Genomic DNA, 17,527 nt, shown 5'->3' with positions numbered 1-17,527 from the left:
CGGCTCTGCGTACTGTGTCTCCAGTGCATCTGCACAGCCCAGTGCGTCCTGTGCCTGCGCCCCGCACTTGCTGGGCCAAAGTAACCATCCAGCCAGGACGGGTTGTGCAGGCTCCTAGCTTGAGACCCCCAGTGCGCCTCCACGGCCCAGTGTATCCGGTGTCTCTGCCTAGGACAGGGCCTCCTGTATGTCTCTCCAGTCTGGTGAGCCCTGTGCCTGAGCCTAGAACTAACTCTCCTGTATGTCTCCCCAGCCTGGTGAGCCCTGTGGCAGCTCCACGTACCAGACTGCCCATACATCTCCTTCCTCCAGTAATGATCCATGGCAAGAAGCCTCCAGTGATGATCCATGGCACAACACCCCCAGTGATGATCCATGGCACGAAGCCTCCAGTGATGATACATGGCAAGAAGCCTCCAGTAGTGAGACATGGCACGAAGCCTCCAGCGACGTTCTCCAGTCCGAAGCCTCCAGCAACGACGGCCTCCAGTCCGGAGCCTCCAGCAACGACGGCCTCCAGTCCAGAGCCTCCAGCAACGACGGCCTCCAGGGGGGGCGGTACTGTCACGCCCTGACCTTAGAGAGCTTTTTATGTCTCTATTTTGGTTTGGTCAGGGTGTGATTTGGGTGGGCATTCTATGTTCATTTTCTATGTTTTGTATTTCTTTGTGTTTGGCCGGGTCTGGTACTAAATCAGAAGCAGCTGTCTATCGTTGTCTCTGATTGAGAATTATACTTAGGCAGCTTTTTCCCACCTGTGTTTTTCCCACAGAATTGTTTAGTTTTGTTCCATTTTGTTATTTTGTCTCAGTGTTCAGTTTAAATGAATTACCACGTACACGCTGCGCTTTGGTTCACTTCTTCTTCAAACAACAACGAGCGTTACAACCTTCCTGTTCAAGTGAGCACAGGACAACAAGGTGACTCCAAAAAGGCATTGTATGCTGCTGCATAAATTATGTAATATGACAGGGAGATATGTATACTGTAGCTAAGAGAGTAATACTAAGTGTATGTTGTGTAGTAAGCTGTTAGTATGCCATGTGCTTAACCCTAATAATGTATTTCCTCCTATTCATTTAGCCTAATGTTTTGACTTGGTGGTGCAAATGCAGCCTATAACCTGTTTTAGAGAAATGTCTTTATCAAAAATTGTAAGAACTTTCATTATCTGATTATACGCCCCCTTTATTTATCCTATGGTTCTGACTTGGTGTAAAGGGAGAACACTGTAATAATGGCCAAGGTTCTGAATTCTGTCGCTGTACATTTCAAATGTGCTGAACAAATAATTATACTGACTACGTTTATCCTAGCTCGCTCATTAATGTCTTAATCGAAATTACAGATTGCCTCTTATCCGCTTGTCTTCCCCTTATGCCATAGTTTGTACATCTCAATTGTCAGTAGAAACCACATTTGTTTAAGCAAGTCAGCCATATCAGCCATGTTTTTTTAAAGGCAGTAAATGAGGATGAATGAATTGTTTCGCTGATAGCGAGGTGTAGCAGTACTTTTAGGACTCTGCTGTTGGGACAGCTTTATGTAGGTTTGTGGGCACCGTTTGTCACCATTATAGTGCAATTAACGTATTGTGTAGTGGCTTTGCTGGCTTGCATCCTAAACATTTTTTTTCCCCCACCAAGATATATATGCTAAAATCGCACCTGGTCAGGATGTAGATTATAATAGTAAATTAAAGAAGAAAAAAAAATAAAGATGCTCTCGGTGGTGCAGCTGTAAAACTTTGGAGGATCCAAGGGCCCATACCAAATATTTTCAGCCTCATGAGAGGGAAGAGGAGCTGTCGTGCCCTCTTCATGACACAGGTGAACCATGTTGCGTCCTTAGCGTCTATGCCTACAGCGTTTTAGTAGCCTATGAAACAAAGGAATGGGGTCTGGTATGAACAAGGGAACACCTGAGTTGGAGTTGAAGTCGGATTTGAAGTAGAAATCGAGGTTAGTAACTGTCAATCTGCCAGAAGAGCTTGTTGGCCGTATGTGAAAAGATATAAATAAAGTATCTCTCTGTACAAAATTAAAGATAAACATGAAAAAAGTCACTAAATAGCAAAGACAGGTTGGAACTGTTAAAATGTCGCCCTTCTCCATCAACGCCATCTTACATTTTAGCTTGCCAGGTATAGTAGAACCAATAGTCCAAAAACAGTCCTCCCATAATATTAGAACTTCTTAATAGACCCCAGGTAAGTAAAATTGTGTGTATTCTTATTATTATGATTATTATTATGATTAATATATTGTGGTACATTAGCAATTACCTGTACTTTTGACCATTTGCTGTTTACCATACCTCAAAACTGTAAGTCAGGCGCAGGAGAGCAGTACTGGGTAATAACCGAAGCAGTTTAATATGCAAAACCAACGGCACCCAGAACAACAAAATATGAGTGCAAAATGACCTGTCGCGAACCAGTCAGAAACAAACACTTTACAACAAACAATTTCACACACAGACCAGGGGAAAAACAGAGGGTTAAATACACGACAAGTAATGAGGGAATGTAAATCAGGTGTGTGGGAAAACAAGACAAAACAAATGGAAAATGAAAGGTTGATCGGCGATGGCTGGAAGACCGCTGACGTCGCCGCCCGAACAAGGAGAGGAACCGACTTCGGCGGAAGTCGTGACAAAAACTGATAACTTTTTTTTCTTTTTTGATTTTTTTTTTTAAAAGCTTGACTGTTAAAGTTTCAGTTTATATTTATTTTACAAAAGTTATTTGAATACGTTTTTAAGAGAAAATTTTTCAGACAACAGTCATTCGACTCAGCCGGTTTGGATGACGCTGGTACCATGTGAAAATGTAACACATATTGCTCGTGCACATGCATCGTGTGTGTGTATGTGTGTGTGCACGCACGGGTGCGTGTGGTCGTGTGTGTGCATACGTACAGTTGAAGTCGGAAGTTTACATACACCTTAGCCAAATACATTTAAAATCAGTTTTTCACAATTCCTGACATTTAATTCTAATAAAAATTCCCTGTCTTAGGTCAGTTAGGGATCACCACTTTATTTTAAGAATGTGAAATGTCTGAATAATAGAGAGTGATTTATTTCAGCTTTTATTTCTTTCATCACATTCCCAGTGGGTCAGAAGTTTACATACACTCAATTAGTATTTGGTAGAATTGCCTTTAAATTGTTTAACTTGGGTCAAACATTTCAGGTAACCTTCAACAAGCTTCCAAAAAAAGTTGGGTGAATTTTGGCCCATTCCTCCTGACAGAGCTAGTGTAATGGAGACAGGTTTGTAGGCCTCCTTGCTCGCACACGCTTTTTCAGTTCTGCCCACAAATTTTGTATGGGATTGAGGTCAGGGCTTTGTGATGGCCACTCCAATACCTTGACATTGTTGTCCTTAAGCCATTTTGCCACAACTTTGGAAGTATGTTTGGGTTCATTTTCCATTTGGAGGTTGCTATGACCTAGCCTATGAATAAAAGTTTACAATGTAGCTGCACAGGTTGAGAGAAAAGGTCATGATGGCCACTCCAATACCTTGACTTTGTTATCCTTAAGCCATTTTGCCACAACATTTGAAGTAAGCTTGGGGTCATTGTCCATTTGGATGACTTATTTTCGACCAAGCTTTAACTTCCTGACTGATGACTTGAGATGTTGCTTCAATATATCCACATCATTTTCCATCGTCATGATGCCATCTATTGTGTTGAGCTGTTGCTTCAATATACGTATATCCACATCATTTTCCTACCTCATGATGCCATCTATTTTGTGAAGTGCACCAGTCCCTCCTGCAGCAAAGCACCCCCACCACATGATGCTGCCACCCCCGTGATTCACGGTTGGGATGGTGTTCTTCGGCTTGCAAGCCTCCCCCTTTTTCCTCCAAACATAACGATGGTCATTATGGCCAAACAGTTCCAATTTGGTTCATCAGACCAGAGGACATTTCTCCCAAAAGTAAGATCTTTGTCCCCATGTGCAGTTGCAAACCGTAGTTTGGCTTTTTTATGGCAGTTTTGGAGCAGTGGCTTCTTCCTTGCTGAGCAGCCTTTCAGGTTATGTTGATATAGGACTCGTTTTTCTGTGGATATAGATACTTTTGTACCTGTTTCCTCCAGCATCTTCACAAGGGCCTTGGCTGTTGTTCTGGGATTGATTAGCACTTTTCGCACCAAAGTACATTAATCTCTAGGAGACAGAAAGCGTCAACTTCCTGAGTGGTATGACAGCTGCGTGGTCCCATGGTGTTTATACTTGTGTGCTATTGTATGTACAGATGAACGTGGTATCTTCAGGCATTTGGAAATTTCTCCAAAGGATGACTTGTGGAGGTCTACAATTTGTTTTCTGAGGTCTTGGTTGATTTATTTTGATTTTCCCATGATGTCAAGCAAAGAGGCACTGAGATTGAAGGTAGGCCTTGAAATACATCCACGGGTACACCTCCAATTGACTCAAATTATGTCAGACGCTTCTAAAGTCATGACATCATTTTCTGGAATTTTCCACGCTGTTTAAAGGCACAGTCAACTTAGTATATGTAAACTTCTGACCCACTGGAATTGTGATACAGTGAGTTATAAGTGAAATAATCTGTCTGTAAACAATTGTTGGAAAAATGACTTGTAGATGTCCTAACCGACTTGCCAAAACTATAGTTTGTTAACAAGACATTTGTGGAGTGGTTGAAAAACAAGTTTTAATGACTCCAACCTAAGTGTGTGTAAACTTCCGACTTCAACAGTACATGTGTGCTTTTGTCATATGATCATATCCTATAGGTAGTAACTTTTTTTTAAAACCAACAGAGACCAGGTCAAGTCTTGCTCACCATTTTACATTTTGAAATAAATTAATGCTTAATTACATCAAAAGGGGGCAACTGCACAAGAATGGGAGGACAAACAAAGAAAAGACTGTGGTTAAAGGGATGATGAATCAAAAAACAACATTTGTCGATGTACACAAGTGTACATCCTCATTCATGAGTGAAGGTAATCACAGTCAGAAGGAAAGCAGCTTGATTCTCCATGTCAGAAACCTTATAGTCCTATCAGCTTCCAGGTTAATGTTCAGTAGGCACCAAGTGGAAGAAAACTGTTTGAAACAAGGAAGTACTATCTGAATTTGTCCAATAAGAAACACTCGTTTACGTTTTCCATTACAAAATATGTTGCTACTGTACGGTCCTAATGAGCAGGACCCAGGTAAAGTTGGTTTATTTGCCAACTTCACAAATCCCTGATTAGTTTCTCTGTACCAACACCAATATTCAGGCAGGTCCCCACAAGGAACCGTTTTGTAGGGACAATTCCAAATAAGTATTTAGAAGTGGTGTCTTGGATTTATTTTTGATTGCTGGTACCATTGTTCGATGCTCCCATACAGCATCTATGTTTTAAATAGATTTATTTTGTGTTAAATTCCTACATTGTCTGGACTTTTAGAATTGCAAAATGTGATACCACGCAAACAGAGCCATAACCTTGGTATCTACCCAAAATCAGAGTGCTGGTTTTCAGAAACAAGCACATAGAAAGACATTTAGACTGAGGTAAGTATGGCGTGAGCGTGTGTGCGTGACTGCCGTGTGGAAGTGCATCTGGTACACAAGTGCTGAAACAAACTACAAATGTAGTGATGAATGTGACAATATTCAAATAGCCAGACATTATTCCACAATCTAAATCCATATGTTTCTGCTATCAATTCATAATCCAAAGAGTGAGATGCTCAAAAAGCACTAGATATGTTGTAGCTATTTTTGCTTAAAATGTATATGTTACTGAGATATTAAATGGTGACTGCAAATAGAATCAATGCAATTTAATCAGCAAAGAGTCAGATATGAGTCAGATATCAATATATATCAATATCAATCAATATATCAATATATATATTATATCTAATTTCTGTGTATGACAGTATATTGTTACAAAATATTAAAGCAAAGTCTGAGTAAACGATAGTGACTGTGATATCTTTATATTAACTATATCAGTTTAATTCTAATTCTCATCTATGCCCTATCTATCAATATACATTTTCTTGTTGACATCTGACCCTTACTCTGTACAGACTGAATTGTAAAGTAGATCAGCTTTGATGGCCATGTCTTAAGCAAATGCAGTTGTCAGTGGGGCAACCGTCCTTTAACAAAATCTTTTAAGAAATATGCCACCTGGATGAGACATTTCTCAGATCAGGGATTCCGCAGTGTGATTAAAATGTATAAGGCACGTTAGAGTCTTCCGGATAACCTTGCTACAGTACTTTGCAACTGCATTTTACACTCCCAAATGCTTTTACCTTTTTTTACAAGTCCCTACCTAGAAACAGAATGGTCAGGATGGAGTGACAGGGTGGAAGCCTAAGGTCCAAGGTCCAGGGGGAATATCATTTATATAAGTGACTCCCTCTTGAATGAGCTGGTGGATGGGTTTATGGGCGGATCGGGTGGGGTGGGTGACATCAGAAAAGGCTGGTAAGGGTGGTCTGGGAAGGGCTCACACTCATGGAGTCATGTAGGTCCATGCCCCCCGGCACGGCGGTCAGTACAGAGTTAGCCGGTGTCATAGAGGGGCTGGTCATGTCCGTGAGGGTGGTATGGGTACTGGAGGGGCTCATTGAGGAGTTGGACAGCTCGGAGGGAGGGCCTGAAGGCGACCCCCCTGATAGAGTGGACCCATCCAACAGCTTGTCCAGTCCTGTGCTCTCCTGATGTAGAATGTTCCGTCGAAACTTGGCCCGGGCGTTTTGGAACCAAACCTTCACAGAAAGAAAGAGAAAGGGGAAAAAAATGCTCAATAGATAGTGTAAGTGTGGTGAACCGAAGCCTGGGCTCTGGGGGGAAAGGTTTAGAAACAGAGAGATACCTAAGGAGAGGGGGGTTCAAATCAAAATGACAAACATGAAAATGGAATTCATCAAAGCAAAGAGTCGGCTTTGTTTTTCTTCAGTTTGTTCATTAAATCCGTGTTTTACGCCTGTCTGTTTTTAAAAAAAACATAATTTGCAGTTGTTTATACTTTTGCAAATGGTCCGTTGCGTGTTTTTCAATTCCCATATCGAATGCTAAACAGTTGGTATGATAACTCGGTGACACTTTCTTTAAAAAAAAATAAAATAGCTCATTACTTAGATCAAGCGATATCTATACTGACTGTGTGAGGACTAAATGTTTTTAGTCTTGTGAAAATTATGTTCAACGGGATGGAAATAGGTAGGTCATTTCAATTTACAATTTGTTTGGGATAATCATAACACTTGAACACTTGAACAATACTAATCAAAACCTTCCCTGATAGATTTCTCTGGCATTTTGCACTATTATTAAGTTCATTATTACCACAGATACAAAGAATGCAATTTCAAATATTGTCATTATTTACTACTACTACATGTAAAACAACTATGAGGGAATTGTTGAAATACTGAGTACATAGCCACACAAATACATTTTTCTACAAGGGCTGCAGGTACCATCATCAATGTACAACACTTGACAATAACCTCACAAGCATAAACCACTGTTTCCATTTGCCACACAGTCGAGTACTATTGTACAAGGCCTAGTATCCCAAGAGCTTTCATAGTTCGTGTAACATTAAAGATGCACTATACAGAAATCGCTTCGCCATTTCCTAGTTGATAAAATTCTAATTGTTCATCTAATTTCAGTTTATGTGAAAAAACAAAAGTAGAGTGTAGAGAATCATTGTGCCATCTAAACCGCTGTGAAATATATTTTCAGCTGTTCTAGGCTGGTGTTCAAAACCGAAAGTCAAAGACGCAAAAACTAAACTTAAGAACGGGAGGCATGGAAATAGCCCACATAGAACAGATCTACTGCTTCTTAGACTTGCTTTCAATGAGAATGAGAATGACAGATCTATAACTCACATTTTTATGTACATTTGGTCGGGTCTCCCAAAAATGTACGTTGCAGCTTTAAGTTAATTATTTTTGTAGTTCCTACAGTCAGTTGCATCGTTAGCATCCAAGCTGTTTCCCAAAAGGAACATTGTTACTCTAAACGAATTCCTTTGTTGTTACACCGATTAATCACTTTCCCTCTGTGTGAATGCTGAGTGTTAGTAGTTAAAGGGATAGTTCACCCAAACTACAAAATCACTTTGTTTCCTTTCCCTGTAAGCAGTCTATGGACAAGTTATAACAGCACTCCATGCTTTGATTTTGTTTAACTGGACATTGTTTCCAAATACTAACTTTGCTGAGATACACAATCCATTTTAGACACTTAAGGATCCATTGGATATGAAGTGCAAAAAATGCTAATATAGTGACTTCCATTGGATTGTAATGATGTAATAAAAAAGTAAAATGGTATATTTAATTAGGTGGAATGATGCACTAAACCGAAAAATACAGATAACCAGAGCAAAAAAATGATGATTTACAGTATTTGTAACTGGTGAAATGCGATGCAGATTTCACTTACCAAATAAGCATCAGTGCCAGTATTTGTCTCAGAGTAGGACTGCTGGTCTAGGATCAGGTCCCCCCTATCCATATAATCTTATTCATTATTATCTAAAAGGACAAAATAATCCTACTCTGAGACACTTGTTCAATATGAGCCCAGAAGTGGACTATATACAATAACATACAGGTAACTTCCAAAATAAAGGAAACACCAACATAAAGTGTTTTAACAGGGCGTTGGGCCACCACAAGCCAGACCAGCTTCAATGCACCTTGGCATAGATTCTGGAACTCTATTGGAGGGATGCGACATCATTCTTCCATGAGAAATTCCATAATTTGGTGTTTTGTCGATGGTGGTGGAAAACCCTGTCTGAGGCACCGCTCCAGAATCTCACATAAGTGTTAAATTGGGTTGAGATCTGATGACTGAGTTGCCAATGGCATATGGATTACATAGTTTTCATGCTCATCAAACCATTCAGTGACACTCGTGCCCTGTGGATGGGGGCATAGGCATGGTAGCCACTATTTTGGCAGTTACCTTTACCTGTGTGTAAGTAATTGTCCTTATGAAGGGAATCTTCTTTCTCACCTGCAGCACGCGTTTGGAGAGACCCGTCTTCTGGGCCAGCTGTTTCAGGTCTTTGGCGTCTGGATTATGGTTGATGGCAAAGTAGGACTTCATGGTCCTCAGTTGGTGGTGTTTGAAGGAGGTGCGCATGCGCTTGGACTTGGAGCTGGAGGAGTAGTGGGAGTCACGGTCCAGGTGGTCCCCATCCTCACTGCAACTTAATGCTGGTGGGGAGGGACAACACACACAGGTTCGTTTCTGTTTAAGATATGATACAATACAATATGACACAATACTTTGGTGACCATTTTCATGGAATTTATTTTATGGTTACAATCATGTCATCATTGGGATTACGTATTCAGACTATTCCAATGTGTTGTTTTGTTGCCGTTGTGAACGCTATGGTAGATAGACCGCGTGTCTTATTTGTTTATAGGAAAGCTCATGACGGACTGGACTTTACAAGGTTGTGGTTAGTGGAGGCTAAACGGATACACTCATCAAAGTGAAATATTTTTGAGTCTAGTGAGATTAAAATGTCAACTGAAAATGTAAGTCAAAATAAGCAAATGATGCATTAAAGGGGTAATTTTACAGAGCAATCATTGCACTAGAATATTTTCTTTCTAGCTAATCAGATTATATTATTGTCATTATTACTATTACTGTTATTGGTAACAGTACAGTTATCTATATCTATAAACTATTGTGCTAATTTCAATGAATTCATAATGACAACTTTTGTATCAAATTGAATCAAGCAAGAGCACGACATATATGTTTACATTCTGTAGTTTACAGCATGGGCAAAACTGTCTGCAAAACACCTACAACACATCTGACAGTCTACAAGTACTCTGGAAGCTCGAAATTAGAAAGCATGTTAGTGGCAAAACTGAATACAAAACACCTTCAACACATCTGACAGTCTACAAGTACTCTGGAAGCTCGAAATTAGAAAGCATGTTAGAGGCAAAACTGTCTGCAAAACACCTACAACACATCTGACAGTCTACAAGTACTCTGGAAGCTCGAAATTAGAAAGCATGTTAGTGGCAAAACTGTCTGCAAAACACCTTCAACACATCTGACAGTCTACAAGTACTCTGGAAGCTCTAAATTAGAAAGCATGTTAGTGGCAAAACTGTCTGCAAAACACCTTCAACACATCTGACAGTCTACAAGTACTCTGGAAGCTCTAAATTAGAAAGCATGTTAGTTGCAAAACTGAATACAAAAAGAATCAATGTGATTACTCCTAAATACCCACAACACTGAGTGAAAATGCCTAAATTAATCAATAAAATGTCAACCCGAAAGATTGACTGGACACAACAAATACTTTACCTTAAGTGTTCTTATTACTTTGTAAGTAGTGCAGTGTTAAAAGTATTGCATTTGCTCATTATTGGAACTCACTTTTTCCCTTTTTTCTTCTGTAAGTACAGTAAGTATTGTATTTACTAGAATAATGACTCTAAAGTGTTACTAATAATTCCTTAAAAAAACGGGGACAACAAATTCATATGTCAAAATATTCAAGAGATTAAAAAAAATGTCAAATGTCAATTGCATGTCAAAAACTTTTGCCAAAAGTTATGGAATTCACCAAACAGGGAACGGAAAGGCACTGGAGCGACGAATAGCCCTTGCTGTCTCTGCCTGGCTGGTTCCGCTCTCTCCACTGCTCCACTCCTCTACCCCTATTACGGGGGCTGAGTCACTGGCTTACTGGGGCTCTTCCATGCTGTCCCCAGGAGGGGTGCGTCACTGGAGTGGGTTGAGTCACTGACGTGATCATCCTGTCTGGGTTGGCGCCCCCCCTTGGGTTGTGCCGTGGCGGAGATCTTTGTGGGCTATACTCAGCCATGTCTCAGGGTAGTAAGTTGGTGGTTTGAAGATATCCCTCTAGTGGTATTGGGGCTGTGCTTTGGCAAAGTGGGTGGGGTTATATCCTGCCTGGTTGGCCCTGTCTGGGGGTATCGTCGGCCGGGGCCACGGTGTCTCCCGACCCCTCCTGTCTCAGCCTCCAGTATTTATGCTGCAGTAGTTTATGTGTTTCGGGTGGCTAGGGTCAGTCTGTTATATCTGGAGTATTTCTCCTGTCTTATCCGGTGTCCTGTGTGAATTTAAGTATGCTCCCTCTAATTCTCCCTCTCCCTCCTCGCCCAGAGGACCTGAGCCCTGGGATCTTGCCTCGGGACTACCATGCCTGATGACTCCTTGCCGTCCCCAGTCCACCTGGTCGTGCTGCTGCTCCAGTTTCAACTGTTCTGCCTGCGGCTATGGAACCCTGACTTGTTCACCGGACGTGCTACCTGTCCCAGACCTGCTGTTTTAGAATCTCTTTCTCTGCCGCACTTGCTGCCTCTAACTCTGATTGCTCGGCTATGAAAGGCCAAATTACATTTACTCCTGAGTTGCTGACCTGTTGCACCCTCTACAACCACTGTGGTTATTCTTATTATTTGACGCTGCTGGTCATCTATGAATGTTTGAACATCTTGGCCATGTACTGTTATAATCTCAACCCGGCACAGCCAGAAGAGGACTGGCCACCCCTCAGAGCCTGGTTCCTCTCTAGGTCTCTTCCTAGGTTCCTGCCTTTCTAGGGAGTTTTTCCTTACCACCGTGCTTCTACATCTGCATTGCTTGCTGTTTGGGGTTTTAGGCTGGGTTTCTGTATAGCACTTTGTGACATTGGCTGATGTATATAGGGTTTTATAAATACATTTGATTGATTGATTGCAGAATATATTATAATGGATAAAATTGGCATGTATTTTCACAGTGTTATGCAGTGCAGTCAGGGTTTGATAGAAAATCCAGATGATAGTGAAAGGAATGTCAACAAATGCCCTCGGGTGGAAGCAAAGCTCCAAAACAGAAAGGTAGAACTAAAGAAAAGGCAACATGTTCCTCTCCATGATGCCTTATTCAATATTGTATAACACTGCAGGCTATAATTTAATTCGAATTTCATTAGACTTGAGATTTTGTAAAAGTGGGTAAAAGTTGTCTTGGACAATGCAAAATATTATGCAAAGAAAGATAGGTATAAGCCTATATACAGTATTAGTTGGTTTAAGATTAAAGTCCTTATTTTATTTTATGTAATTAGGCTTTCTTCTTTTATATGTCGTTTATTTATGTTAGCTATTTTAGATTTGGAGGGAAATTGTGCAATTAATCCTGCCCATTTGTATAACCATTTACCAGACAACCCTGTCAAAAAAAGTAAGTTGTTTATGAAATAGTCCTTGACAATAATGTATAAATATTGTAATTACATTTGCATGCTCATAGTTATTGAAGCACACTCAAAACGGTACATTTCAAAATGTTTATGAAACGAAAATCCAAATTCTCGTTTCCCAAAGCAGAATGCAGAGAACAGACCTAATCTTTTAACTATTAGCCCTGCCATTCATGTTTAACTCACGTGCTTACTAAAGCGTTCTGCCATTCGCCTTTCATATTCAAATCACCATATGCCACCACAATAAGGAGCTATAGCGACCTGAAATTGTATCATTAAATCCTTTACTCTCGAAAAACCGACAGGCTTATACAATCTGGCTCTATCCTTATTGGGCCTATCCTTGCCTACTCCTACTCATATTATTATCGGAATGATAATACGCCTATAACAAGTATAAACATTGCTTATTAATGCCTAATCATAATACCAAGACGTCATCAGCCCCCATCTGAACTATTTTCACTTGTCTGCTTCTGTCGTCTTCTAAAAAATATTTTATTACTCTAACTTTTGAGATAGGTTTTACAAGACTAAATTGACCGTGTATGAGCTTGCAAATGAAATGTTCAGTGGGAAAAGTGAAACATTTAAAAAAAGAATGAAGTGGAGTGTTTCAAGAGATGTTATTACGCAAGCCGTCTCTCTGTAGCCTATAATGGGACATGCAGAAGGACATGGAGAATTGGGTAGACCTTCAGAAGCAGGTTCATCTTGCATATTTCTCTGAGGATATGTTATCTAAATATATTAGATTGGAAGTGGATCAAGCGCTCCCATTCCACAAATCATCAGAGGCCTCCATTGAACTTCTGACTTTTCCCTAACATCTATGAGCAAACATTAAATCTTGTTAATATTACGCTGTCTCAGAAAGGTGAATTATTCAATAAATCAACATATACATATCGATCCGTTTTAAAACATGTCAGGCCTAAAATATTTTTGATTATAACAAATAAGAAGTAACCATTTAGTTTATCAAACTGATTAACTTTGTTTAAAAATGACAAAAACGACATTCTATGTTTCCCAAAACGGTGCAGACAAAATAGGCCTGTCGAAATAAGGGCCGATTTCCATCAAACCAAAATATTTCAAATTAGTCCAACAATCCATTATTTTGCGCGTTATCTTTCATTCCAACAGAGATATCACACATACTGTGAAATAAAATAGGTCCTACAATTGTGAGATTTTCTTTTCGTGGCACTTTCTGTAGATTTAAATGACCATAATCATTCATGGCTAACCGGTACATACTCGTCCTACCTGCGTTGTAAGCCACCACATCTGCTCCAGGCCCGGGACTTTTCTTTTTCCTCGGCCTTCCTTTCTGCACGGTTCGGGCGCCGTTGTAGTAGGTCTGCCCCAGCGAGTTTCCCGCGCTGCCCGCGCAAAGTCCTTTGCCCGAGTCTACATCCCCCGAGTGATTGAAATGCGCGTGATATTCCCCTTGTGTGAGTGTCTCAAAGTGGATCCGGCAGTACACAAGACTGTCCCGCATACCGAAGTGGTCTCCGGTCGTGAGCATTTTGTTGCAGATTGTACAGGTGAAACAGTTCAAGTGATAGACCAAGTCCCTCGCCCGCATGACCATCTCTGACGCCGAGATCCCGAGATGGCAACGGGCGCACCTCTGGACGGAAAACCTCCTGCTTGGGAGAAGAGAGCGGATGACACAAACACGTACAGAATATAGATTCAATCCAGGGTCAACAAACTTTAGTTTGTGCACATTCTGACGAACAACGTTGATGTAAAGTTGTTATTAATCAATACAGGCATATTCATTATCACGCGTAAAAGGCTAAATGCCTTCAAATCTTCATGTTTTTTTTCATTCTTGTCATTTTGCCACTTAAAAATATGATGTTTTGGTTTAGACTAAGTAGAGCATCAAAAACAAGAATAGGTCTACCAGAGATATGGAATAGTAGCATATTGGCTAATGTGTTGTAATTTGTAAATAATGTATGGCCTGCATGGATAACAAGCTACCGTGTTTTGGGGAAGATTAGCCTACCAATGGAGTAGCAGTAGCTGGGGAGTTGAAGTGTTTGTAATAAGTAGCCTAGATAGAATACTAGCTGTAGGCCTAGGCCTAATTGGATATCTCTCGTTTATATGCTTGCTTGGCCAGTTGTTTTTGTTATAGCTGTAGCCTTGTATCATGGTTACCTGTAGTAATCTTCTTTGCAATAGATGCTGCCGTCTTTACTGAAACAGGTAAGCTCGGACTCGAGGTTGAGTTTGCACTCGCAGCACTTGAGACAGCGCATGTGCCACTGTTTGTCAACCGCAAGCAAGTAGTAGCGGTCAGATATCTTCCCCCCGCAGCCCGCGCATAAGGCCACACGGTCGCTGTTGATGGACCTCATACCCTGAAGAGGGAAAGGGAAATCAGTTTTATGTTTACAATAAGAACACGTTCGATAGTATGCCACCAAGAAATGTCAAGGCCAATACTGTATAACAGTTAATATTGTGCGCACACATATTCCATACCTGTTCATACCTCTGTCTACTTTGCAGCGATAGATAAAAGGGTAACACTAGATAGAACCTAAATGTGGCATGACGTAACAGGTAGGCATAACATGTAAATGCACCAGAAACCTTTTTTTTTCATTGCGCTACATATATTATAACAACTAAATAAAAGGCAAATGTCAAATTCAAATATGTTTCCTAAGCGCATTAATTCACGTGAAACACTCAATATTATCATCAATTAACAAATCTTGTTGACAACCAAAATATTGCAAAACGTATTTGATTAGGTCTAATAAACGAATAAAAAAATCATCACAGATTAAGCATTAAAATTCTAATGTTTCTGTGAAATAAACGTATTTTCCTTTGGATGTGTTATATTTCAATTGGAGAGTTGAATGGACATGAGCATGTCCAACTTTAAGACGTGTTTTAGTGGACAATCGACGTGAGCTGGCCTATTGAACAACGACTTGTTTGTTTTTACAAAAAACGAGAAGCCTGTTTATGTTTCACAAATTAGGCCTATATGTTTCGTGCCTTGCTGGGTTCCCCTTATCAATGACAGTGATTGCCTATATCCTGCTATAGCAATAGGCCGAGATAACATACCTAAATAGGCTATCAAAGTGATCAAGATGATCTGTTAGAAATAATTATTGGGTTGTGAATGAACATGCACGGCCTTAAAACGGGCAAACAGACATACCATGCAGTGTAAAATCAAATGTTTTGAGTTTTTACTGTATATATCTGTTTTGTTATCTAAGTGGGCCTATGTAGTCTACATGCATCTGAAAGGAAACTTCGTGAATAAAATTCGAAAGTTATTGTAACATGTTGTTTCGTAGGAATACGAAATAGTAGCCAGTAGCCCATGAATAATTAGTTTACGCAAATGTGAACGCTAACATGCAAGCAATGTACTGCTTTCTAGCTTATAAATAAATATATTTGAATCGGAGTTTACTTTCTGACCGTAGTCCCTCGAAATGAACGCTTTATTTGTGCTTCCACATGTCTGAACAGCACGGGTCCTTCTTTAATAGAGCATTTACCCACCGTCTCGGTTTCTCCCATGTCTATAGCCGAACTGATGGCGGTACAATCGCCCTTCGCCCTCCGGCCCATCTCGTAGATAACCCCCTGCATCTCGCCTCCGAGCAGCCCGTGGAAGAGCATCGTGGAGGCTGGAGAGCTACACTTGCAAGCGGCTCCCTCAGATCTGCAAGCCAAAACTTCCATGAGACGCAAATCTCGCCCATGCATTTAAAGTGAATGGCTCCCATCTATTGGTTTAGGATGTCAAAAAATCCAAGCCAATAAAGATAGTAGGCTACGAAAAACATATTTTCCTTTCCAACACTGTGATTTTGATTCGTATTCAAATATAGTCCTTTAATTTCAGACATGATTATAGTAAATATTACGTTTTCTATATGGCGTATAGGCTGTAGTTTACACCATATTTGAACACGTGATCAAATACAAAATAGCCTTCTATTTACAACCAATAGATGAGAAGAATTAAATAAACATACCAGCAAACCACAAAGTAAATTCGGAATCAAATAATCTCTCTCAATAGGCAGATTTCAGGATGCACAAAAATGCACCATTTTCTCCCTGTCTTCAGGCAAAAGTGGTCGAGAGCTACTGCAAACGTTCAACTTGCATTAGGACTAAATGATGGAGTAAATACGTATTCCAGAAACAACCGAGAAAGGAGGGGAAAAACTAAAAACACGGCAGAATTGTAGATGACTTGTGGTTGGTATCCTGGCCTCCACTCTTGAGTTGCTCCAAGCCTCGAATCACAACAGCGACGTTCAATGCTACACGTGGATGCTGACGCAAAACACCCAAAACGAATATCAATCGAGAATAAAATAATAGCAAAGACGACGAACGAATGCATAAAAACACACAATTGTTCGAGTCCAAGGGCTATTGCAAAACATACATTGTTTTCCTACGGGTATCAAGCTCTTCGGCAAGGCGAGCACTGAGCCCTATGTGTGTGTGCAATTTATGGGGAGGAGATGACTATTGATTCGATGTGTACAAATCCCTTGTCAAGACTCTCGGAAGCGGTCTCAGCTTCGTTTTGCTTGGCACCTCCGTACCTATAGCTGCACTCCGCGCCTTTCTACCGGGACTCGTAGACTACGTCACGTGGCACTTTCAGTCGTTCATTGGTTTACAAATGTCACCAAAATGATCTGTATTACAATGTACCGTAGCTCGAGCGGTTGAATCAAAAGCGACTGGATCGATAAAGCAAATTCTTCTTTTGAAAACAGCCTATGTGGTGGCATCGATGAGTAGGAAACCTTTATTATGATTTCTATAATAGGATAAGGATTATTGCTATGTTTTGACCATTTTCAAAAACTTGTCATTTCATGATATTTAATCTCAAAACGTTTAGACTAATGGTTACATTTACATTGAATACAAGTTAGCGAACATGAATAACCTATTCAAAACAGGTATTTTGCGCGTAAAATATTATGGTGATGTCTCGTTCACTTATTGGAAATTGTGTGATGCCAGAACACATATTTGCAGCATGGTATCCACACTTACAGAAGAAACGTTTTGTTTATTTAATTATTTGTTTAGATATGGACTGTACACTGCAATTCAGCTCGTATAGCTGCCAATGTGTATACCACCATAACGATACACTAAACCAAAGGCTATACATATTTGTCATTTATAGATGTTAGAATTCAATCACACTCCCATTT

The 17,527-nt window shown here is 40.3% G+C and overlaps 1 protein-coding gene across 3 annotated transcripts; it reads right to left on the bottom strand.

Moving 5' to 3' along the window:
* Positions 1 to 4,636: 4,636 nt before the first annotated feature.
* Positions 4,637 to 16,850, bottom strand: LOC135544745 (LIM/homeobox protein Lhx2-like). Of its 3 annotated transcripts, XM_064972608.1 has the most exons (6): positions 16,316 to 16,850; positions 15,837 to 15,999; positions 14,460 to 14,662; positions 13,551 to 13,936; positions 9,038 to 9,240; positions 4,637 to 6,765 (listed from the first exon to the last, which is right to left on the bottom strand). In XM_064972608.1, exons 2-6 carry the CDS (start codon positions 15,954 to 15,956, stop codon positions 6,469 to 6,471), a joined length of 1,209 nt encoding a protein of 402 aa, XP_064828680.1. In that variant the 5' UTR covers positions 15,957 to 15,999; positions 16,316 to 16,850; the 3' UTR covers positions 4,637 to 6,468. The 3 variants fall into 3 exon arrangements, with proteins under 3 accessions (XP_064828680.1, XP_064828678.1, XP_064828679.1); XM_064972606.1 differs by lacking the exon at positions 16,316 to 16,850 and having other exon boundaries at positions 13,551 to 13,933; positions 15,837 to 16,043; XM_064972607.1 differs by lacking the exon at positions 16,316 to 16,850 and having other exon boundaries at positions 15,837 to 16,019.
* Positions 16,851 to 17,527: the final 677 nt, after the last annotated feature.

Source organism: Oncorhynchus masou, chromosome 8 (assembly GCF_036934945.1).
Source record: "Oncorhynchus masou masou isolate Uvic2021 chromosome 8, UVic_Omas_1.1, whole genome shotgun sequence".
NCBI classification, from domain to species: Eukaryota; Metazoa; Chordata; class Actinopteri; order Salmoniformes; family Salmonidae; genus Oncorhynchus; species Oncorhynchus masou.
This window is presented reverse-complemented; position numbering and strand designations above follow the sequence as displayed.

Excerpts from the sequence above, each read along its gene's own strand:
- LOC135544745 (XM_064972606.1), bottom strand. The coding sequence starts at position 16,043 with ATGCATGGGCGAGATTTGCGTCTCATGGAAGTTTTGGCTTGCAGATCT. Across the intron at positions 13,934-14,459 it reads TGCAAAGAAGATTACTACAG|GAGGTTTTCCGTCCAGAGGT; the intron begins GTAACCATGATA and ends TCTCCCAAGCAG. Across the intron at positions 9,241-13,550 it reads TGTGGTGGCTTACAACGCAG|CATTAAGTTGCAGTGAGGAT; the intron begins GTAGGACGAGTA and ends CCTCCCCACCAG.